The sequence below is a fragment of the Lemur catta genome, chromosome 1, assembly GCF_020740605.2.
Source record: "Lemur catta isolate mLemCat1 chromosome 1, mLemCat1.pri, whole genome shotgun sequence".
Lineage (NCBI taxonomy): Eukaryota > Metazoa > Chordata > Mammalia > Primates > Lemuridae > Lemur > Lemur catta.
Genome location: NC_059128.1, coordinates 232,063,358 through 232,089,370, shown reverse-complemented (window position 1 = coordinate 232,089,370; position 26,013 = coordinate 232,063,358). Strand labels below are relative to the sequence as shown.

Below are 26,013 nucleotides of genomic sequence, written 5' to 3'. Positions count from 1 at the left end.
AAAAATGACAGTAATATAAAGTTATTGTTAATTTCCTGGGGGAGTTTTTAAAGTATGGTATTTGTGAATGGCTCTGTTTATGGACAGGAGTTGTCTCAATGAGTTTTTAAGTATCAGAAAAGTTGTGCACACATGGCCTGATCAATTACAAACGTGTGTACTCTCATATTTATATACTATGGTTAGCCATTAGGCCCGTGATTATGGGTTCTAGCTCTGTGTGCCAAGTGGTTCTACCATGGTAGTTATTTCATCTAATCCCCCTATTTGGGAGGTTCTGGAAATATAGAAAGGTTTTTAGTATGTCTTTCCTGGAAGAAGTAAGAGCTCTGAATAGCACTGAGGTAGATTTTTCATTGTTTTCACAGCTAGCCAGCCAATGGGTGCACCTCAAAGCCAAATACATAGTTGTGTATTTAGAAATGACACAAAAGTGATAGCTCTTTTACGCTCTCTGTCCCCTGCAGGTGCTACCTTAAAGGATGTAGCAGCCTTTTCATTGTCACTGTTCATCTGGCCATTCTTCCTAGTTTTCTTTTTTCATATGATGGGAGAGGAGACATGAGTAATTAAAAAAAAAAATCACTGTTGGCTGGGAATATTTATTGGGAATTTATTAATGTGACTCTTGTCTTTTAAAAATAAATGAAATAAAAAAGGGCAGCTCAGATTTTCAAATCCCTTCAAAGTAAATATTTAGTAAGGCAGAACTTGGTCTCTGCGTCACCTAGGAATTTAAACCTTTCAGGGGATAATTTGTACACGGTTTTTTTCATGATATTTAGAGATGTTTCTTAGACATTGTTGAAAAGAAGCTTTGTGTTAAATCTGCTTAAAAGGCAAGATTGTTTTCTATAGCAGCTAGTGGTCAAAAAGAGAAACCCAAGTGTAAAAATCATTTTATTGAGGTACAAGAAACCTAGAGGTTTCAGCAGACGCTTAGTGTACAAAGAAACAGGTAAATAAGATATAGGGTAACAGGATAAGTTATACTGAGAAGTTTTTGAGAGGCTTTTACAAGAGATATTTGTTTACTGTATGTAGGTTGATTTCATTAAATGAATTGCTTTTCCTTGCTTTACAAATTTAGGGCAAGGAAAAAAAATGTGCATGCCAATATTTAGTTCCATTGTTCCATTAAGCCAGATCAGCCTTTTCTAAGACTTGCTGCTAAATCTGGAGTTCAGTGGAAATTGATGTTGGTCATTTTCTTAGATATGGTTTGTTCACACATTGCATGTGACTTCCCTGGATGGCAGTATGCTTATGGAATTAGCCTGTGAAATAGCAAAAAAACTAAAGGTTACAAGAATTTTCCAGGATTTGTTTCTTGACCGCTGTACTGCTAAACCTAGGTTAGGTAAAAGCAAAGGAGACTCAGCTCCTGCATTCTTTTGACCAACGCACACCTAGTCCGAATAGTGCTTCATAACCAAGAGATACTCGGAGGGGACTGGGAAGTGATGTCTGGCTGCCACACTGCTTACATCACTGCAGAAGTAGGTTTTCAAAAACAGCTTAAGATTTATTAAGGAAGTTGCAAGCCATGGGAATGCAGACAAAACATTTCTTATGCATCGTGCTGAATCAAAGATATTATATTGCATTAACATAACACTGACCAGGCCTTTTTCCCACCATGTTATGCTGAAACAATTTATCTTGCCTTTGGAATGTCATGGGCAATAGTACCGGTGAAATCTTTTCCCGATTAGGTAGCTGCTGCCTTATCACTAAAACGTGTTTCTGTCCTGTGTTCATTTCCATTTCCTGCATTACATATATAACGGGTACTCCTATGGTTTTAATCAGTGTTTGTGGGAGTCCAGAAAGTTGGAGCAGAAAGGACATCTAGTTTACTCTCACCATTTTTATGGGGAAACTTCTGCTAAAACAAGGTGAAGACAGGCAAAGTGACTTGCTCCAGATCTCACTTCTACTAGTTAGTTGGCAGACCCAGGACGAGGACTGGTCTCCTGACTCATGTCCCTGGCAGCGTGCCCAGTGTTCTTTGTACTAGATTGGCCATTACAATAAAAATAACATCCTAATGTAACCATATCCTTTATTAGGTCTTTTGGCCGGAGTTATAAAAACAGTGTTGATTAAAATTAAATTAAACTTAGTCGATTGTTTATTGATCTTTACTGGTTCAAATTCTTTCTCTTCTTTCAAGCAATATGTGATTAAAAGGTAGGTAACAGGGAAGATAAAAATTAAGTGTCTTATAAGACCCACTTTGTATAATCAACTTTTTAAGTAATGAAGAAATGGTATCATCATCATTATTATTTACTTTACAGTATTTTAAAAACCCACTCACACAATTTTTGAGTTGAAAATGATGACTAAGGAAGATAACGTGTTTGTTTCATCTCTCCTGAGTCTACTTGTGCGCTGACTATTCCTATTCACAAGTATTGGGTAAGGGAATGGGGATTGTAGCAAGTATCTGAGTCTGGGGAATGTTATTCTGGAAAGATCGAGGATTACTCTTAAGCGAGTGTATTTTTATCAGTAGTGTGGAGTGGACACACTACTGATGTGATGGTGAAATGATCAGACAGTTTTGCTCCCATGGACTCTGCTTAGTTTCCAGTTCAAGTCCACCATAAAGGCAGTTTCAGGGCCAAGAGAAAGCATCTTTATCTGCACGTGATCCTGGGCTTGATCTTTTTCTTGCTCAAAATTAGCTTTACATTTAAAGACTCAGAGGGTGTTTTTTCCGGGAATACCCCTCTGCTTCAAGAAGGGTATGTGAAGTACAGTGTATATTAGATATTCACCACCTCCGAGTTAGTTATTCCATGACTCTCTGCTTCTCTGGCTTCATCCTCACCTGGGTGATCACATAATAGAGCAGGACTCTTCCAGGTTAACAGGGGGACATGGTCATAATCACCTAAACCTGGGAATAAATTTTACCCACGTTCAGGAATAAGAAATATTTAGTTTATTTGGGAAAATTTTAGAAATGCTTATCTTAAACTAAAACTGTTTTAGGATTCTATGAAGGACTCTAAAAATACAGGTCTCTAACTTCCTACGTTCAGAGAAGCAGTAACAATTTAAAAATCTACGAAGTATGCCAATCTCTTTGTTTGCATAAATATGTAAGGAGTGTGTGTGTGTGTGTGTGTGTGTGTGTGTGTGTATGTATTTTAACTTTTTTTTTTTTGAGGCTGAAATTCTTTAATATATAGAGGGTTTGGCAGGATTTTTTTTAAGAGGTGAGGGTCTTACTCTGTCGCCTAGCACCCAGGCTGGAGTGCAGTGGCGCGACCATCCTCACTGCATCCTTTAACTCCTATGCTCAAGAGATCCTCCTCCCTCAGCCTCCCAAGTAGCTGGGATTACAGATGTGAGCCACCATGCCCAGTTTGGCAGTTTTTGTGAATACTTTTGCATCTTAACTTTCTGAAGAAGCGGTTTTTATTTCTTCAGAAATGATAGGTACCTCACCTAGCATTATCTTACAAGTATCCCAAATATAATGTCCTGCTTACTTATAATCTTGACAGTTCATTTGCATTCAGATTTCTCCCAGGTACTTAAAAAAATGTTAGCTTTTAGGAACTTAATTCAATATGATAAAAGGTTAGTATTTCATACTTTAAAAAAATCACCTAGGAGCCACTGATATGACCTCATTCTTCTTTGTAAATTGAGTCACTATAATCTTTAAGCGAGTATAGATGTTTTTATTCATTTTGACAAGCAGAATGCATGTGTCTCTTTTAAAGAATGTTTTGTTATGGTAAATTTTAAACATACACAAAATTTAAAACATACACTAAAAGAATAATACAGTGAAGACCCATGTACCCATCACCCAGTTCAATAGTTATTTACATGTGCTAATCTTATTTCATCTGGAGACCTCATTTCCCCCCAAAACATGGATTATTATAAAGCAGATTCCAAACACCATAGTATTTCATTCACAGATAATTTACAATGCATCTTTAAGACATTAGGATTTTTAAAAAATATAACTATATCATCATCACACCTTTAAAAACCCTGCAGTATCATCTGTTTTCCAGTCAGTGATAAAATTGTCTTGTACATTTAAAACAATAGGTTAATTGTTCAAAATAGAATCCCAAACCGTGTCCACACATTGCATTTCATTGTAATATCTCCTGAGTCTCTTCAATCTAGAATAGTTCCGTTTTCTTCTCGTCCACCCCCTGCACCCTTGCCATTTGCTGATTGAAGATATTGGTCTGCTCTTTTTTTTTTTCCTGCAAACTTTCCCATATTCTAGAATTAAGTAATTGTATCACTGTGGTGTTTTTAAACATATTTTTCTGTCCCTCATATTTCTGTAATCAGACAGCATACTTTTAATTTGAACTGTGTTGAACTTAATTTATTATATATATATCAAAACTTATAGAGAATGGACATGCTTGAGGCTCTGACTCAGGGGCATGGGCGGGACATGGACAATATATGTAACCTGAGCTTTTGTACCCCCATGATGAGCTGAAATAAAAAAAAAAAATCTATTGAATTGATATTATCTCTTCTTTAAATATTGCTATAACTGCTTTAAAAATGGCATAAACACAAATTTGAGCCCAATTGAGTCAGGAATTGTGCAAGTGGGAAGAAAGTTTAATTACCCAAAGGTTTTTTGAGGTTGCTTCTGCTTTCTGTCCTCCCTTCCCGCTCTCCTCGCTGGCTGAAGAGAGTTATTACAGGAAACATGCCGCCAAATTCCTTAGATAGTCTAAAGAATATTTTAAAGTTCCTACAGATTAGTCTTATTCAAGAAACTAGCACAAAAACTTTTAAAAAATTCCTGTAATTGATAGTTTACTCCCTTCACTAAGAGTCCTCTAAGATTCTTTAGAATTCCTGATATAAAACCATCTAGACTAACTTAAAAGTAGTCTCTGATCACGGGAGATTAAGATCCTCATTTGCAGTATGGTTATTGCCTTTGATTGTAATTACTTTTAGGAACCTTTGAATACCATCTGGAGTTATTTTTTTGACAGAACTTAGGCTTCAGTGTAGCTGGGGATGACAGAAGGGAACTGTAGCCTGGGGTTAGATTCCATTATTGTGACAAGAAGAAGCTGAAACTTCTTTTTACTTTCTGTCCCCACTTCTTCCATCTGCATTCAATGTTCTTATTATCCCAGATCACTCTCCACTCCCCCCTGGGCTCCTTTCTTCTCCCGTAGCATCATTTGAATCTTTTGTTCTTTCCTTAATGGCCTTCTTTACTTCTTCTTTTAGATACCTTCAGAATATGGTAAAGTAAAAATTCAAAAGATAAAAGAAAACCAAGACAGAAACCGTGTAATCGTGTCCTAGCAGATCACAGCCACATTCTAGTTCCCAGTGGCCCTCACCTTTCTCCCCAGCCCTGCCGTATGTCACTCCCAACACCTGGTGAGTTGAAGATACTTCTTGTTTCTGGATCCTGAAGAGCCCCTTCGGGAAGTCCCAAAAAGCTTTTGTGCATTTTTAGGCGGCTGTGGGCATGTGGACAGCATGTGTCTGTCTCTCTGAGTGTGTGTGCGCGTGTGCACGTCTACACACATTAGGATTTACGGCTGCCTATTGTAATAGGCTCAATCTGCAATGAATAAAATAGGCCTCCTTATTCTGCCATTAAAATACATTTCTTCCCCTGGAACTGCTTTTTTTGGATCTTTTTGAGAGATGAAAACATCCTCCTTGGAGATTATCAACCTACCTACACATATCTAGTGGGTAATAATTATTTTGTTCAACAGGCAGATCTTTGAGTGACAAAGAACATGGAGCAAAGGAAGAGGAGTTGGAATCCATTTGCTGCTATGTTTATTTGGAAAAAGAACAATATGAGTACTATATCTACTAACAAACAAAGTCTTTTTCTCTCTGCTCTAGGATATAAAATCTTGAGTGTAGAGGAAGAATTTAAAAGAATGGGAGGTTAGGAAGCAGGATAAGTGAGTGGGAGAAGAGGAAGTTCTATGGAAATGGCTTTTGAGACATTGAGAAGGCCCAGGGTTAGGTATGTTCGCAAAAACTGTGTGGGGAAGGGTACTGAAAGGAGAGAAGATAGGGGATATTTGCTGGGAGGGGAGTGTTTGCATAGGGGTATGGGGGTGTGGAGAGGTGAGGCTTGTTTGCAGAGATGGAGGAGGCTGAGGAGGATTTAGGGATGAAGGGAAATATTTGTGAAGTAGGAGGATCAGTTTACAGAGGGGGAGCTGAGGGGACTAAGGGTTTAACTAAGGATGGTGTCTGAAGGCTAGAGGATGGGGAAATAGACTACTTTTGGATTTCTGAAATGAAAATATTGTTAGAGAAGGAAGTGGTTGTTCCTGAAGCTTCTAATTAGCCCCCTCTTCCTCATGTTTTGATGTTGGGATTAATGGAAAAAGAGGGAAGTTTTTGTGTCCATTGTTCTTTATTGTAAAGCTTAGAGTTTGGGGTTGAAATGGATTTCTCAGTTTTTATTTTTCAGTCCTCTACAAGCGTCCCCTCAGGCCCCATCTGCTGCCATTGGTCACCACAGAACTACCCCCACAGAATGAATGTGCTGCTTCTGAGGGATTGCTCTAAGCTGGTGTCTGAATTCAATTACATGTCATCATGCATGCTTTATTCATAACATTGCCGTATTGTAAACAGCAGTGCTGAAAGAGACTGGCCTGTGGACCACCAGTGTGCTGGGGGAGCTTTGAACACCAGGTGTCAACCTCTCTCTGCCACAAAATGTGCACCCAGAGTCAGCATCTCTGCCCCAAGAACTCCTGCAGAGCAGAGGTGTAGACTCAAACTTTATTATGCAGTGGAAATTTTGACCTACACTATGATTTTTGAAATTATTTTTCCTGAATTTGCTTCTGTAAAATCTAATTCCCTCCCCATTTTCCCAACCATATGAAACGATTTCCACTTTTCTGTCACTTGCTCTTACAGTCCCCCTTTGATTCATTCCTGCTGTATTGGGTGATACTAACCAGTATCCGTACATGGCAATGTAAAATGACAAGTAACATATTGTATAATTTAGGAATCCATTTGGTACATTTACCTGGATAATTGCATTTATATAGGCTAGTCCCTCTTCTCTAACACAATACAGCACAACACAACATTTTGTTTCAATTTGTTTCTTTGCTTTTAAAACTTTTCTCCTTGAGTATGTTTTCATTACCTTGAAACCAAGATCCCTACAGCAAACGGTGTTGTAAATTCTCTGTTGGTGATTTATAGTTCAAACGGGATCAGCTTCATTGTGATGTTACCTGGTATAAAGGGAGCTGGAGAATTACATTTTAAAACAAATATGAGAATCATACCAAAGAGAAAAGACTCTCCCAAGAAACCTTTAAAAATGGTCCCTGAGATTGGTTTTTCAAGCAATTTTTTTCCTCTAGGGAAAAAGTACCGTGACTTTCTGTGGTCCTTTTCGGAGATCTCTTCATGACTTCTGGCATTTTCTGATTGACAATGGGATGATATACCTTTCAGGTGATAAAATAACAAGAACACTGTGGGGATTACATTTATGGATTGGAAAGTAAATGCAGACGTTTCAACACGCATTAACTTCTTTCCCGGTTAGACTTCCCGGGGTTGTCTTTTCTCTCAGATGGGCACCAGATGCGTTCCTCCCTTCTCCAGCCCATTGTGTGGATATGCATGTAATAATGCATGTAGCCATTAAAACCCTCAGGACTGTTTTCCTTCCACAATAACATAGTGCAGGGATCTTACGGTTTCACTGAGACCCCTTTTTTGTTTACATAAAATGTACAGGAAATCCAAAATAAACACATCAGTGTAGAGCAAGAAGACAGGCTGTAAACCTTGGCGTCTTCTTTGCCTCCTCCCTTACACATGTTAGCACAGACCTCTCTTCCCCACCTCCCTGCCTCCTGTTGTCACCTGGGGAGTGCCTCTGGCAGTGCTGTCCTTCACCTCCCACCGTCCTACCTCTCTGCCTCTGCTTTCTACCTCCCAACTGCAGTTTCTGATGCATTCTGCCTGCAGTCTCATCCCTCCCTCCCTACTTCCCTCATTGCCTGGGAAGTAAACCCAAACTCCTTCACTGTGCTGTTCACCCACCTGCTTCTCTACTCTCCTTGCCCACACCCTAAGGACGTTACTGGTCTACATTTACCACGGGTTTCCCATTTCTAGGCCTGCACTTGTGGACACCTAAAATGAAAAAGGCCCTCTGGAAATAGGCAAGGGGAGAGTTATCATCAGCTGTGGAGAATCTGACTGATTCTTTACCTTTTGAATCGAATTGATTTGTAGGATTAAGAGATAATTGAGTTGAGACAAATAGACATGTGCATTCAGCTATGGCAGGTAAACTGAGCTTCAGGAAAATGAGGGAATTCCGTATTTGTACCTGGTGGTAAGTCTTTAAATGTACAACTTTTAGGCCTTAATAAGCCAAATAAGGTTGAACTGAAAAATTGGGGTATCAAATGTGAATATCCCTTTAAATTTTCTCTGGGATGTCCTTCCATCCCAGTACTCTGTAACTTTCCTCTACAAATGCATATGGTCCAGAAGTGTTGCATGATTGTTTCTCAGATGTGGTTTATTATTTGCAAATGTCCTGCTTGTTTCTTCCCTAGAGACTGTAATACTGATCTTCTTTCAGCCAGTACTACTCTGGAATATTTTGTGTTGTATTTTGTTTGGCCAACCAGTCTGCCTCAGTAATTACACTTTTTGATTTTTTTTTAAAAAGTATGTGTCGGGAGGATGGGGCGTGGCGGGGGTGGGGGGGCAGAGTGGGGGCACCCTATGGGCTAGTAGGGAACCTGTAGTAGTTTAATACTCTATAGTTCTATTAGCCCAAATAAAAAAGGACAGAGCTTGGAAATATTTTGTTCAGGTAGTTAAGTCACATTTGCAAACCGCAAACAGGTTCAACTATAGTAATACATTTTATTATCTAAAATAACATCAGTATTTTATGTGGCTGAGTCAAAAGTTAAACTTTTAAGTATCCATTCTGGCATGAGGTGTTAAGCTGTAGTGTTGGGATAAATATTTAAAATGCAGAGTTTGGGCTTTGGTGCTTAGCTTTTGACTTCTGTTTAATGATAAAACATCGGCCTGCTTTTTGGATTGCTGTATCTGCATACCACGAGAATACCTTTTCTAACTTAGTTCTATTTCCCGTTTTGTATATATTACCTTCAAGCCAAAGTCTTTCCTACTAACTAGCATTAATTCTTTTCTTGTGTATTCTATTAATAACATCTCACAGACTTTTTTTGTATCTCTGCTTAAAACATCCTAAACATTTGAAGGATTGCTGTTGAGGTTAAACCACTTTTAGTAGAGGCTTGTGGCTTGGACCTAGGAAGGCATATCTTACTTGGTGGTAGAGATGGAAAAAGATTTAGATAACTATGAAGGAGAAATACATGGTTATTAAATACAGTTCATCCCAGGAGAGTTACATCTGTAGATTTTTAAGAACCATAATATCAAAAATAACTTGTTTTTTCCTACACAGTTTTTGTTTTTAATCATATCAGGGACAGGATGTTTGTTGGATGAACCAGTGGTTTGACCTCAAATGGATGTGGAATCTTGTTTATATCTCTGGACTCACAAAATTTTAGGTGTGGAAGTAGCTTTATGCTACCATTGCATAATACTTAACAGATTCCCTTTCCTTCAGTGGGCTTCTTTGTCATTTCTTTTCACCATCACATCCCCAAGACTGCCATTCTCACGTGGTTAGCCCCACTCCCTGTTTCTTACCAGTCTGTCAATCAGTCCTCACTGTTAAGGTATGCATAGCAATCATTTGTTCATATGTACTGCTTTCCCTTTGGACTATAAGCTATGTAAAGGCAAGAAATGGTTTCTTTTACCATATATCTTCCAATGCCTAGCTCAGAGTCTGGTTTATGGTAGACACCTAATGAAGATTAGCATCTTCTTCTTTTTCTTTTTCTTCTTCTTCTTTTTTGTTTTCTCTTTTAGAAATAAAGTCTCACTCTGTCACTTAGGTCAGAGTGCCATTAGATAATCTTTGGTCACTGTAACTTTGAACTCCTGGGCTCAAATGATCCTCCCACCTCAGCTTCCTGAGTAACTAGGACTATAGGCATGTACCACCATGCCTGGCTAATTTTTTAAGTTTTTTGTAGAGATGGGGTCTTGCTGTATTGCCCAGGCTAGCATCTTGATAGTAACAAATAATCCCCAAATCTCAGTGGTTAAAGACAATCTTGGGTAGGCAAAGACCCTATTCTATGTTGTCCTCATTCAGGGGTCTAGGCTAACAAAGCCTCCACAAACCTGGATGGAGGATAGTTGTCTGAGCAGGGGCATAGGAATTGGTGAATCATGCTCTGGTTCTTGATGCTTCAGCTTGGAACTGACAGATTCTTTCTCCCATATTTCATTGATCAAAGCAAGGGACATAGCCATACCTAACACAGTAGGGATGAGGCAGAGCAACCTTACCATGTTCCTGAAAAGAGGAGAACTGGAATGTTAGTAAGCAACACTAATGCCTGCTAAATAAATATCTGATATGTAGTAGGCATGTATTTAATGAATGAAGTACCTAAAACTACCCATTGAGATTTTATTTTTTTTCCTATATAATAAGCAGAACCACTTCAAATAAGGAAATAATGTAACTACCTTTTAAAAAATGAGAATACTTATATTATTATTTAAGCTATGTTCAGCAAACGTCTGGAGACTTTTTTTGTAACCATTCTTTTATTTAGTTTTTTTCATATTAGGGAAGTGTTATGTTTGATTTTTTTTAATGTTTTGCATATGTAAACAGTGAGATAGATAAATTTTGTATAGTTAACTTTTTACCAGAGTCATTTAGAAGAATTGGGAAAAATGTTTCAATCTTTAAATATTTATATATTAATTTAGTCTGGTCAAGAAGTTCTTTAAAATAAACTTTTTTGGAAGAATTAATATCTGGCTTGAAAATTGGGCAAGAGCTAAGGAAAAATGAGAGTCTAATTAACTTAAAAACAAAGTGTTACTACAGATTATTTTCTACTATTTTATGGTAAATGTTTTTTTCCTGATCATCAAAACAACCCAAATACATTATATAAAATGTGGAAAATATAAATTATTATGAGAGAGGCAATTTAAAAATCAATCGTAATACCACTACCCAGATGAAACCACTACGAATTTGGGGGTGTGATTTCTTCCAGTCCATTGCTGCTGTTACTGTTGTAGGAGAATAGGCATATTGAGGAGACAAGAGAAGATACTGGCTTGTACTAGAGAGGAGGTGCCTGTGGACGTGGTAAGAAGTGATCAGATTCAGAATGTTTTAAGGACAACGTTGATAGGATTTGCTGGTGGGTAGAATGAGGAAGGAGGGCTAGTGATAGAGGAGATCAACTATAACTCCCACGACTTTGTCCTGAACACCTGTGTGTATGAGTGGGTGTATGTACAGTTGAACCTTGAACAACTTGGGGGTTAAGGATATTACCCCCTCTCCCCACTTAGTTGAAAATCTTGAACTTTTGACTCCCCCAAAATTTAACTAATAATAGCTTACTGTTGACTAGAAGCCTTACTGATGACATAAACAGTTGATTAACATGTATTTTGTATGTTATATGCCTTGTGTACTGCATTCTTACAATAAAGTAAGTTAGAGAAAAGAAAATGTTATAAGAAAATCATAGAGAAGAGGAAATATACTTAGTATTCATTTAAGTGGAAGTGGATCACCATAAAGGTCTTCATCCTTTTCTTTCTCACATTGAATAGGCTGAGGAGGAGGAGGAAGAGGAAGGGTTACTCTTGCTGTCTCGCGGTAGCAGAGTCGGAAGAGGTAGAGAAGGTGTAAGGGGAGGCAGGAGAGGCAGGCACACTAGGTGTAACTTTATGGAAATACATTGAATTTCTGTCTGACGTTTTTGCTTTTTCATTTCACTAAAAATGTTTTTATATAGTACCAGTCCTTCTTCCACTGTTTGCTTCAGTTTCAGTGCCCATATCATAGAAGGGTCCATGTCGTAAAAGAAATCAAGAGCAGTCTTGCATAATTGAAACCCTTCTGCCAGATTGTCTGATGTCCATTTGTTTTCTGGCACTGCTGCTTCCACGTCATCGTCTCATTGTCTGGCACTGGTTCAGAAGCGTTCATCTCCATCAAGTGGTCTTCTGTTAATTCCTCTGGTGTGGTGTCTGTCAGCTCTTAGATTTCTCCAAGAACCGTATCTTGAAACCCTTTACCCCTCACCTTTTCTTTCCCCTACCTTATCCACAATCTCTTTCATGATTTCCTTGATAAGCTCTGTGTAAATACTGTGAAATCATGCACAACATCTGGACACAATTTTCTGTGGCAGGAATGTATTGTTTCAGGTTTGCTGGCTTTCCCAGCTTTTTTTTATACAACAATGATGGCATCTTCAATGGGGTAATCCTTCCAGACTTTCTTGATATTCTCTCTATGAGGGTTCTCTTCCGTAGCGTTGACAATCCTTTCCATAGAGTACTATGGGTAATGAGTCTTAAAGGTCCTTATGACCCCCTGATCCAGAGGATAGATTAGAGACATGGTGTTTGGAGGCGAGCAGACCATGTTATTGTCCTTGGTGTTGCACTCATGGGGTTCTGGGTGGCCAGGGGCATCGTATAATATCAAAAGAGCTTTGAAGGGCAGTCCCTTACTGGCAAGTACTTCCTGACTTCAGGGACAACGCACCAATGGGACCAATCCAGAAAAAGGGTTCTCATTGTCCAGGCCTTCTTGTTGTACAACCGAAAGACTGGCAGCTGGTGTTTATCTTTTCCCTTCAAGACTTGGGGTTCAGCAACTTTATAGAGAAGGACAGTCCTGATTATAAACTTGACTGCATTCGCACAAAACAATAGGGTTAGACTCTCCCTTCTTGCCTGAAATCCTGGTGCTCACTTCTCTTCCTTACTAATAAATGTCCTTTGTGGCGTTTTTGTTTTCTCTAAAATAGGACACTTTTGCCTGCATTAGAAACCTGTTCAGGCAGATACCCTTTCTCCGCAGTGATTTTTTCATTGCTTCTGAGAACTCATCTGCTGCTTCTTGGTGAACACAAGCTGCTTCTCCTGCTATTTTGACATTTTTTTTTTAGTCCAAACCTCTTTCTAAAATTATCAAACTATCCTTTCCTGGCATTAACTTCTCCAGCTTTAAATCTTTCATCTCCTTTTACTTTAAGTAGTCATGTAATGACTTAGCCTTTTCTTAAATCTTAGGAGTCTATAGGTATACTTTACTATAACAATCCTGAACTCACATAAAAGCTACATTTTCAATATGAGATAAAAAGGTATTTCACAGAAAGTACAAGGTTTTCATGCCTGCTGGCATAGCTGCAGGGATAACTTCACAAATTCCTTTTCCTTTTTGACAGTGGTCCTTACACTGGATTCATTTATCTTGAAATGGCGGCAATGGGAGATGCAGGCTTCAATCAATCTACAGTACATATTAAGCAATTAAACTTTTTCTTGCAATGTCTTTTCTCTGTCATTTGGGAGCGCTTCCAGCATCTCTAGGGGCACTTTATGGGTCCCATTGTATTGTTCAAGGCTTATGATACTGCACTAAACACGATGAAAAATACATGAGAACTGTAAGACATCACTTTTTACTGTAATAGGCAATTTTCTGGAGAGACAAACTGCTCACACAGAGATGATTATCCTCATGGTGGATACTTGTAACAGTTGAGCTCACCGCAATAGCAACAGGAGGTGGCCATGAAATTATTACAGTAATATAGTATGGACTACAGTTAATTTTATGCAGTTATGATTTCATATTACATCTTTACATTTTACATTTCTCTTTACTGCAAATAGTGTCATGCACAGTCTGTGTATGCATAAATTTTGATAAATTTTGACTTTTTGTAATGGATTTGTGTATACTTTTATGGTAGTAAATGATGAAATAGACTAGTATCTATATATATTTTATGCATTCATGACATACCTCATTTTTTCTTAATTTTATGATATTTCTAGGCCACATAGTTTGTGATTTTTTTCAAATTGTCACAAATCTACAAAAAATTTTCTAATATGTTAATTGAAAAAAATTTCTCATCTGAGCGGACTTGTACAGCTCAAACTCATGTTGTTCAAGAGTAAACTGTATAAGAAAACTGCACTCATTGTGGGCATTATATACACAGATATACCCATGTATGTATAATCCATGTGTATGAGTGTCTATATTAAAAAAACTGTACTCATTTTAAAATATTCTTAAAATTATATAAATGTAATTTTTATGCTACAAAATATACTTCCAGATATGATTTTAAATAATTGTGTAATATTCTCTCATTTGATGTATCATAGCTTATTCAATTTTTTCCCTATTTGGGGACATTTATGGTATTTTTCCCATTATAATAAATAACACTGTAATATCCTTGGGCTCCATCTATTTCCTTGTTTTCTTAATTCCAAAATATTTAACTTGAGAAAATTGGCCAAGGCTTGCTGGAATTTCAATATGGCAAACCAAACAGAGATGAAGTTAGTTTGGAATAGAAGGGACCAGGAGTAGGAGTTGTCTCAGCTTCAGGCCTCCAAGGGGGCCTGGTGAGATGTGGCTCAAACCACGCTGCCAACCCTGATCATATGGCAATAAATTGGGGAACACTTTTCCCTCTATTATTACCTGCCTCTTTCTGATGAGTACAGGAGCCTTAAGTCTTCTTGTTGAGAAGGTAACTCACAGAGCCCTCATTTAAAGAATGAGCTTCCAACCCTCACATTACTGATTAGTGTCTAACATACAATTTTTTCTTTGCCAAAACGTGAATTTTGTTTCCTCAGGAGTTTATTTCTGAGCAGTTAGTGATTCTAATAGAGGCAACTAAAGGAAGATCCATTGCATTGTCCCTCTGAGAGTTTGCTAGGCACTCAGGAAGCAGGTGGTCCTCCAAGGAGTAGAACATTAAAGGGAAATTGTCTTTTTTTCCAGCCTAATCTTGCACCTTGACTTGGTTAGAGATTTGTTTCCCTCAAATATCCTTGCTGTCCTCTTGAGTAATTTTTCTTTTGTACAGTAAACATGCCAGATCAGTGGTCTTTACTCTTCTTCAATTTGCAGTATCGTTTTAATAGGTTTATTAGTAAAACAGAGTTTGTGTTAGTTGCATTAGGTTAGATTGCAAAGTTATTTGTTCAGATGTAGGCCTGACAAGGGACTGTTCTTTTTAAATCTTTTTTAAGTAAAACTTTCTCTTTTATTCCTTTACAGATTCCAGCAAGATCATGGCAGAGCATAGCCACATCCCAAAACAGCTGGATTTACAAAATGGTAGCTTAGAGGAAGACTTTGTGGAGCATTCGCTTGAGAACGATTCCCAAAACATGATGGAGAGCCTAAGCCCGAAGAAATACTCTTCCAGCCTGAGATTTAAAGCCAATGGAGACTATTCTGGCTCCTATCTAACCCTCTCACAACCCGTGCCTGCTAAAAGAAGCCCTTCTCCTTTGGGAACCAATGTCAGAAGTAGCCCCTCCTTGGTTAAAATCCAGGGAAGCAGGCAGTTCTCTTGTGATGGAACTGACAAAAATATTTCCATGAAACCTTCCACTCCTCTACTCGGCACTGCACCCTCCCTCAGTGGATATCCATCTGGGAGAACGGACTTTGATCATTATGCTGGCCGGGATGGTGATAGGGCCTTGAGGCTCTCAGAGAAGCCTCCCTATTCCAAATATAGCTCAAGGAATAAATCACATGATAATGTCTACTTTCTTGGAGGCCTGGAAAGTCGAAAGGCATCTGGCTCACTCCTGACCATGTGGAATGGAGGTTCTCTGAGCGATGCTGGCCCCTCTCCTGTCAGCAGATCGGGAGCAGCAAGCATGCCTTCAAGCCCAAAGCAAGCCAGGAAAATGAACATTCAGGACAACCTGGCACTTCAGCCCAAGTTAACCAGACACAAGGAGCTAGCATCTGACAACATCGGTTTAAGAACTAGGAAGTATTCGGGCAGCAGCCTGAGTCACATGGGAGCCTATAGCCGATCGCTTCCCAGATTGTACAAAGCCACAGAGAACCAGCTGACACCTCTCAGCTTGCCTCCAAGAAACTCTCTGGGCAATTCCAAAAGATCAAAACTTGGGGAAAAGGATCTACCTCATAGCATAATAGACAATGACAATTACCTTAATTTTTCTTCTTTAAGCTCAGGGGCTTTACCCTACAAAACCTCTGCGTCTGAAGGCAACCCTTATGTCAGTTCCACCCTCAGTGTCCCTGCCAGTCCGCGAGTGGCTCGGAAGATGCTTCTGGCCTCCACCTCCTCCTGCGCCTCTGATGACTTTGACAGGGCTCCGTACTCGGGGACGAGTCCGAGTAATTCATTTCTTCCCGGAGAGCCAGACAGAGTGTTTGCGGCCAGAAGGAACTTCTCTTGTGGATCAGTGGAGTTTGATGATGCTGATTCGGACAGCCTCAGACAGGCCTCAGGAACCCCTCAGCCTGTCCTTCGGGAGCGGAAAAGCAGCATTAGCTCCATTTCTGGACGTGATGACCTGATGGATTATCACCGGCGGCAGAGGGAGGAAAGACTCAGGGAGCAGGAGATGGAACGATTGGTAATCTTCATCTGTTGACCTCACTGTTCCATTGACCAGCATCTACAGGGCAGCCTTGGAGACAGACTCCAAGGATATGTGGGGCATAGAATTTCCATGTGCACCAGCCACTGCTGTTCCTTCCTAGACTCTCTCCTGCTATTCTTCCTCTTCCCAGATCACAACTATTAGGCACCTCTGGGTATTTTGAAAGGCTATAGGAGTTAGCTCTGCAGAGTTCTAACATTATAAATTCTCGAAAAACATCACACAGGTAGTTGTAAATTCTATTGAATTTCTTACAAGTCTTACAAACTTTTAAGACTGTGAGGAAATGTTGACTTGTATTATGCATTAAATTTGCATCTGTGTGGTTACGATAGTAGTCAATGAAATCATGACTTAGTGGGAATTAGGTAGTGAATTTGTCTTTATAGCAAATTGTCTGGAAAGTGAAAAGGTTGCCTCAATGGCCCTCAAACTTTTCTCCACACTTCACAAAATTGATTGAGTTGTCTTTCTCCATTTAAAATGAATTTCTGCTTACTGTGGAAAATACTGAAAATAAGACAGAAAGAGACATCCCCTGAGAGTCCTACTAATGAATGAGAACAAACAATTGCATTTTTTCATTTTCTTTTAAGCACAGATTTTTTCTTTTAGAATGAATATGTCAGAGATTATTTTGATTCATTAATGATTGATTAATGATTTCCTTAATGAGATGAGCCACAGCATGGTAAAGCTGGTTTACAAAATTAAAGGATTATAAGAAGTATTTTATTTACTAAAAAAAGTATGGCAGAATAAGATTTTTAAATCACATACAAAATTAGTTAGTGCCCTACAGTACAAAAAAATGATAACTTTTGGATTACAATGGACAGAAACTATTTGCATCTTTACAGGACAAAACATGTTTGACATTTTAGAACAAGAATCATTTGCATCACTCATAGTTTTTCATAAGTTGATGTCTATTGTTACAGAGCTTTAAAATATCCTAAGCAATAATAGTGAATGAAAACAAATGTGCATACCCCTAGAGAATTAGATATTCCTTGGATAGGTCAGTTAGATACTACACCAGTATAAATTTCTCCTTTGTTTTTATAAGTAGTCTCCAGAGATTATTCATGGTCAGAAAATGGCATTGTGTTTTGGCTTGATTCATTGACATAAACTCAGAAGAACTTTTAATTAGTATATAAAAGCCTTTTTGTATGTGGACAGCAAATATAGTGCTTTATTGTAATTCTCTGTAAGGCTGCAGAATTAACTTCTAGGTAGATAATTTCTTAAGGAATCTAGGAGAGCATTTTCAATAGCTTCTGTCACTCCAGAGATCTTTGAATGCATGCTCCTTTTTACTCTTTTATTCCAAGGATAGACAACCAAATTCAAGAAATTTACCTCCTCTGGGTTTCATCTTTAGCATTTAAGTGCTGGTGAATTTTTCTTTCCTCCAGATTCTCCAAATCTGCTAAGGCTCCTGGCAATCCCGGAAGTGACCTTGTTTACTACCTGTGTGGTTGGGCTGGTATAAGTCACAAACAGGCTCAACTTTTTGGGAGAGCTTTGTGGGTATTGGTCTAAATATGAAGTTATAACCCCTTACCCTTAATGGTGGGCTTGTCATACCTGATGAAATGTGTCTTATTTTAAAATATGACACTCCAGGCTTGGCCTTGGTTGCATAGTCTATTTGTCTGATTATATCCCAGTAAAAGGGACAACATAGTCTTAATTTTTAATTTTGTTAAACTTTTGGTTATCAAACAGCTTCTGAAGGGATGGAAGATTCTGATTTAGCTGGCTAGTACTGTCTCAGTCTTGTCTATGCAATGCCAGCTCAGAAGCCTCTATCCATAAGTCTGTTCTTTGAAATATCAGGAGTTAAGAGTACCTGGTAAAGGCCTATCCACGAGGGTCTGAAACTGTCTTTCTTTGTCAAAGGCATATTGTAGTCTGTAGGCAAACACAAGAGAAAAGTAGAGACCACTTGGTAAATGTAAGAGTAAGTAAACAGTATCAGCATGAAGGAGAGTTAAAATCCTTTATTAGGGCGTAAGACTGTTGGTCTTATTTAATCAGTGTTTCCCCTGAGGGTAAGAACATAATTACAGAGAGTAAGGGCATTAAAATATTTGGGGCCTTTCTGTAAGGTACACAATCTTTGAACATTGTTAGTAATAATATTTTACCTATACAAAATTATCCTAGAGAAGGCTGAGCTTCTTATTTGATTTGACAAATTTTCTTACACGGTTGTTGATAATGTTGGGCTACTTAAAACTAAGGGGTATAACAAACAAACGTAATTATTTCTAGCATCTTTCTTTTTGTAAGGTTCCAGACCAAATCTTTGTAATTGCCCAGAGGTCCTCTGGGAAAAAACTAAAGACAGTTGGGTATAAGGTATCTTGGAAAAAATGTTTTTTGCTGAATTTAGGGTCTGTCTGATCTTGAGAAGGCAGAATCAAATATTAATCAGAGGAGACCAATTGAATAATATAGTGTTGTGGATACCTGAGAACAGTGAATGTTTGCAGTTTGTATAGTTAATAAACTGACAATAGATTATTTTATGGTAAGCAGGAAACCTTAAATCATCCAGAAATGGGGAACTCTTTTATTTTAAATATGCAAAGACACATCTTAATTAGCACAAAGCACAAAAAGTTATTCTTGTGAGAATCTCTGTTCTCTGTGCAGATTACATAGGATAATAACCTTTTACTATGTTTTGTAGGCATAGGCTGATTTTTCCAAGATCGGTCTGTCATTTCAATAGAGATAATTACATTTTAGTTTTACATTAACAGGGTGCCTCTCATACATTTTATTTTATTTTATTGTATTTTATTTGGAAATTGTGTTCAAATGGACACATTCCAGAACATAATTACTGTTGACATAAAAAGATTTGCCACAATAATATTTCAGTTTAGGTGAGCACAAATTTTATAATTGTCTTAATCTTGTGGAAGTAATCTTAGCTTATATTTTCAGTAAGTTAATAGAAGACATTTAAGAAGTTCAGATAAATGATTCTCTTTATCATAAAACAAATCCAAATCTTTTTTAAAAAAATGAAATTACACTTATATTATAAACTGATAAAACATGGAAAAGACATATAGCTGTTTTTTAAACCAAACTATCAAATCGGTCTGATTTGTGTAAGGATTCATTTTAATTGTGCAAACTTGTTTTCTAATGGGGAAAAAATGCTTCTGAGTCAACAATTTTGATAAGAAAGTTCTTTTTCTTAAAAGGAGAGCACATTTACAGTATTAGAATTTCACCTTATTTTGGAATTTGGGGAATGTTAGATCTATTAAATACTTGTTAGTCTCTACAAACCAATCAGAACTGCAAAACTTCTCTATTTTAGTTTATTTATCCTCAGGAGACAGGAACATATTTTACCTATACACAATTATTTTTTTCTCAGGTGCAGAGACAAAGAGCTCATAGCCTAAGTCCTACAGCTTCAATTACACAGCAGAAGTAAATGCTGGAACACAAAATCTCACTCCTTCAGATCTCAAAAGACTGCTTTTCCATTGGTCACAAAATGTTTTCCTGAGCTGAGTATATAAATAAAAAAAAAACAGACAAACAAATTACAAACAGCAGAAACAACAAACAAATGCTCCATCATCTCTCACCTGACCGAGGCTAGATTTCGTTGCTATCTGACAGAGCACCAAGTGGTCAGACTGCCAAACCAGATTCTAGTCCCTGCTGCCATCAGTGGGGATAATTATCAGTTGTGTGCAGACCAAAACCCCGATCCAATTTGACCAAGGATCAAAAACAAAAGCAAAAGTACAGAGTCAGTGAAACAAAAATTGTACATAATAGTGAATCAGTGAAGGTAAAGTTCTACTGTCATTTGGGATTTACTCCGGGAGCCAAGAAAAGATGTGCCTGGGTTTGCGGCCCATGAGATATTCTTCATGGCCATTGCAGTTTCATTGACTCTACAGGATGAGTCACTTGAACATTTCATTGGGACCTCCAAATTGTCAAAGCATAATTTTCAGAAAGTAAACACAACTCATGTAAATAAAGAATGAATAGAGGCCAAAGAGCTGTTTAACTTATTAATGAGGAAACCAAATGGGGTAAATCTGGTTCACTAAGCGAAATATCTGTAGTATTTTTAGCTCTGCTGTGATAATATCAGTGTTCTATCTGGATCTTTATTTGTTCAATCTTTATTTTAAAACTAAAGGTAATTTTATTGAGTATTAAAGATTGAACCATAATTATGAACCTCCAGGGACCTATGATGAGGTAAAACAATCCACTTTGAGTCTATATTAAATAGCCTCCAGCTGCTGTACTATTTGAGATGTTTAGGTTTTTTTCTTTACAGTTTTTCTTCTCTCTTTCTTAAGAGCTCTTAGCTGCCAATTCATGCTTTTGTCATTATGCCAAACTTTTCTTTCTTTTTTTATGATTTTAGAAAGCAGATATCAAGCCTTGATTTAAAATGTTCTAAACTAAGAGTTACTAAGTGCAAATGAGGTCTTGAGAGGGTCCTGTGCACACGAAGTGTGTGCACTTCGGTTCGTAGACCTTGTGACATCCATTTGGGCTAGTCAGCAGTCATTGTAACTTCCTCATTCTGAGCTATGTCCCAAGTAGGGGGCATTAATGGATAAGGTATCTGTAGAGGGCTGAGATGCTGATTATTTGGCAAATTAGATGTTTTAGAAGCTAGAGATATCATTATAAAGTAGATAGGATATTTTTTCATTCACCTCATTTGATACTTGCATGTCTCCAATAATCCAGAGGTAGTGATGGTCATCCAGGGCCTCTTAAGGTCCAGGCTAGTGAAAATCATTTTAAGAAGAAAAAGGGAAAATAAAAAACTTGAAGTAAATCCTTCTGCTGTTAAGAGTATTCATTTGGTTATGTTGCCAAAAGCATCTGTGTTCTATTGTGGAGAACCAGTGGATTCCCACAAATTGCACTATAGCAATCCAGGATTTTCTTTCTGCAGTGCCTTGGTAAACAGCACTGTCGTCATTTAGAACTATGCAGGGCCACACTTGAGACTTATTTCTCACAGATGTAATGTGATGCCAGCTCTCATGAAGCACCATAGGGTTTTCTGATTTTTTACATACTCTACCAATATGCATTCCCTGAAGATAAGATTGGCTTTCTTTCAAGGCACATTTTAATATTTCCATGGTAGTTATGTGAATAGGTGAAATGTCTGGGTCAGCAATTCTCTACTGTTTGGAAGGTATGTTCTCCTTATAGCTCCTATGAAAGCACTTTATAACTAAAGAATTTTAATTTGCAAGATGCTGGGGCCATGCTTGTTGTGCTTGCTGCTGTATATTCACCTCTTAGCCAGATGACTGGAGTATAGGAAGCATTGTATACATGTTTCTGAAAATAGTAATTGAATGTTTTCAATTTCCATCCATGACATTCATTACGGCTTTCCTTATTCTGTGGCTGTAGGCTGCACCCCTGGTTCCCATACAATCAATATGCATTTCGTTCCAGGTAACAGGGAAGCTCTATACAAGAGAATGGGAATATTTCAACATAAATGCATTCTTTTTACTTCCAGAAAAGGGGGAAACCCCCTTCTAACTTTCAATTAAAAATAAAAAGATGAAAATCAGTTATTTTTCTTTACTTTGAGAATTCTGTAGCATTCTTTTAAGAATCGGTGCTCTCCAAGGTCATACAAAAACCAAGGCTACAGGTCCCGAAGTCTTACTTGTGTACTGCTGAACAGACAGTAGATCTAATGTTTCTAGAATTAAGTGAAAGAATAATTGAGCATATTTATTTAAAGAGTTTTGGTATTTCAAAAAACAAATGTATATGTTCTCTAATCTCCCAAAGGTGGTTAGATGCAGATACTATTTTAATGATCAGAGAGTAAACAGGTTGGTATTATTTAATTTTGTAATTGGGAAATATTGTTTAGGAACTCAAGACTCGTGAGCATTATCAGGTGAAAGTTACTCCACTTATAGATGTGTTTTGCTTCTCTATTTGCTTCTTGCTGTCTCCTCTTCCTAGTGACTCCTAACCCTAAAAAACAACTTGAGCATTCAGACCTTTTGGCTGTGCAGAGCCATTCTGTAAGTTTGACAGTTTTTTGTTTGTTTGGGTAGCAGAATGGCCAATGTTAAGAGAATGCTTATTGTTGCTTAGTCATAGCATTAACCTTTTTTTTTAAAAAAAACAATGTCTTTGAAATGTGAAGGCAAACTTAAGTATTGAAAACTATTTTGTCCTCCAGTCTTACTTGAAAAAAATCTCCTTTCTGATGTGGCCCTTCCGCTTGCTACATCCTGGCTGTAGTTTTAATTTTTTTAAAAAATGGTTGTACTAGTGGAAAGAAGCCAGTTTAACTGCAGATGCAATGGGAGGTTTGTTTGCTAATCAAATAAACTTCGTGGCTCAGACTTTTTAAAGGGGTATTTAGAAATGATGACTTTCTTCCTATATTTTGGGTTAGAATGGCAATTGTTACATTAATTTATTTACTCTTCAGATTCATCCTAAGCCTTAAACTGAATTGTTTCTGTGGAGTCTTTTCTTAAGTCTAATGGTTAAAAAACAGCCAATTCTCTGCCTTCTTTTACTTTCATGCCTTGCTTGAATGGCTTATAGGATCTAGCTCAGAAATATAACATGAGCCACAAATGTGAGCCATGAATGTAATTTTAAGTTTTCTTATGTTAAGAAAAGCTAAAAAACAAAAACAAAAACAAACAAACCTGGTGCAATTATATAATAACTGGGCAGCACAGAATTAAATTGATGATGCTATCTACTGCCTAAACAAGCTATCCATTCTCTAGGTAAATAGCATTCCTTTGTTTCTAAATAAAGTAAGAGTAAATCTATAACCTATGGGTAATATAAAGAAGAATATTATCTGTTATTAGATCACCTTGGGTTATTAGAGAATAAAGCAAGGACTGTCTGTCTGCAAATAGCTGGCATCTTCATTAATGCTATTAATATTGAGGAAATTAATCATTAGCAAATTAGGACTGCCAATTGTCCTCAGTCAACTGAGAATAAAAAAAGTTGTCGCTTTTTTTTTTCTTTTTTCCTTCTTTAATTGGAAAGATAGATGGGCAGAAAAAGAGTGGAAAGGGAAAAATTAGCATTTAGCAATAATCTAATAACTTCACATGGGGAAACACAGAGCTGAAGACTTGATGTAATTCTATATTGCAGTAGTATTGGCAATTGCTATTAAAAGTAGGTTCCTCTGTACTTGAGAGCAAACCCTTGGTTCTTGTTAGAGTGGCAGTACAAGCTATTGCCTCTTGATGGTGCCACGCATTTAAAAATCCTTATCGGAGTTTGAGGGATGTGTGTTCTGAATCTTAGCATAGTTTAGCATTCTCAGGCTAATAGCTGAAATATAGAAGGCAACTTAGATTAAAAAGAGGTCCTGTATGTCGCCATGTCAGTTATGAAAGAAGTCTCATTCTTTTAAAAAATGATAAATCCATATGCAAACACTTATTTTTAAATAGGAAATAAAGCTCATAAATAAAATTTATATGAAAATATACAAACTAAATGAAAATTGAAAATATATCCATATCAAGAAGTATATAAGAGAAGAGGTATAAGAGGGAGGACTATAGACTATTCATAGTAAAAGAGGTCCTCATATTTGTTGTCAGATGACTTGTGTATCTAAATTAAAAGCTGACTATTCAGCTACCTTTCTTTAAAAACTTCTCGTCACCTGATAGGTTTAGTGATTGTGTTGGCTAATTCTCATAATGTGAACTTCTTCTCCCTAGTTCTAGAAAATATTATGAGAATATTTTCTGTGGAGAATATTTTTAAAGTTTAAGATTTTGAAAAAAATCCAAAACAAATATTACAATAGAAACATATTCATCACTTTCTCAATGCAAAAATTTTGTTTCAGCCACCTCAATGTGCAGGTGAAGACCTATTAAAAGGCACTTTAAAAAAAAATTAAACACTTGATTTTGAAGATTCACATGCAGTTATAAGAAAAAATTCAGAGAGATCCTGTGTACCCTTTACCAAGTTTCCTTCAATGGTAACATCTTGCAAAACCATAGTCCATTATCTGCAGTCAGGATACAGAACAGTCCTGACTCCGTAAGGGTCCCTCAGGGTGGCCTTTTATAGCCATGCCCACTTCCCTCCTCCTTAACCTCTGATAACCACTGATCTCTTTTCCATTTCTATAATTTTGCCATTTCAAGAAAGTTACATAAATATAACCATATAGTATGTAACTTGTGGGTTTGGCTTTTTTCATTCGGCACAGTTGTCTGGAGATTGAGCTGGGTCGTTGTATGTTGCTTCCCCTTCCTCAGGTCTAAGAATGGGCCGTGAGGCAAAATGAAATCCCGAGAAACACACTTCTTTGTGTTTCCTTGGGTTTCTGGGTCCCTAGCTTGTCCGTCTTCTTTGCACCTTTTGGAATCTCCTTCTTCTACATAATGTATGGGGTTCTTAGTTGTATTTAGTGGGAAGAATAGGGAAAGTACACCTACTCCATCTTCCCAGAAGCCAGTCAGTGAGATTAGTTTTTTAAAGTTGAGAACAGTGACTGCAGGGAGTAATCTTTCTGTGGGGTATGTTCTGTTGAAAAATTTTGGTTTGGATACATTTGATGTTTTTTATTCAAAATTGCCAAAACCATATTTCAGCTCTGGAATTGTAATTTGGATTTTAAGGAAAGACAGAATTTTAAGAAAATGCTGAGTAGAATGAAAAGAAACACATTTCTCATATATTTATTATTCTTTCATTCTGATTATATTATAGAATAACAGAACTGGCCCTTTGAAAGGCCATCTTTTACACCAGGTCGTGAAGACCAAGGCCTAAATCATGTTAGGCAGAGTTTACAATTTTACAAGTTGTCCTGAGAGAAAGGAAAATATACAGGCATACCTTGGAGACATTGGTGGTTCATTTTCAGGCCACTGCAATAAAGTGAATAACCCAATAAAGCGAGTCACACAGATGTTTTGGTTTCCTAGTGCATATAAAAGTTATGTTTACACTATACTGTAGTCTATTAAGTGTGTAATAGAACTATGTTTAGAAAAGATGCATACCTTAATTAAAAATACTTTATTGGTAAAATAATATGCTAACAGTCATCTGATCCTTCAGCAAAGCATAATCTTTTTGTTGGTGGAGGGTGTTGCCTCGATATTAATGGCTGATGACTGATCAGGATGGTGGTTGCTGAAGGTTGGCAGTTTCTTAAAATAAGACAACAATGAAGTTTGCCATGTTGACTCTTCCTTTCACGAAAAATTTCTCTGTAGCATGCAATGCTGTTTGATAGCATATTACCCAGAGTAGGACTTCTTTCAAAATGGGAGTCGATCCTTTCAAACCCTGTTGCTGCTTTAT

The 26,013-nt window shown here is 37.5% G+C and overlaps 1 protein-coding gene across 15 annotated transcripts in view; it reads left to right on the top strand.

The window, feature by feature from the left end:
- PHLDB2 (pleckstrin homology like domain family B member 2) overlaps positions 1-26,013 on the top strand; it is a 97,755-nt gene that overhangs the window by 4,447 nt on the left and 67,295 nt on the right. For 14 of the 15 annotated variants that reach the window (XM_045540316.1, XM_045540315.1, XM_045540323.1 and 11 more), the window contains one exon: positions 15,260-16,608. In XM_045540316.1, coding sequence (XP_045396272.1) covers positions 15,274-16,608 — 1,335 coding nt within the window. In that variant the 5' untranslated portion in view covers positions 15,260-15,273. Of the gene's footprint in view, positions 1-5,261; positions 5,410-15,259; positions 16,609-26,013 lie in introns of those variants that run through there. The other variant, XR_006732700.1, reaches the window with a different exon arrangement.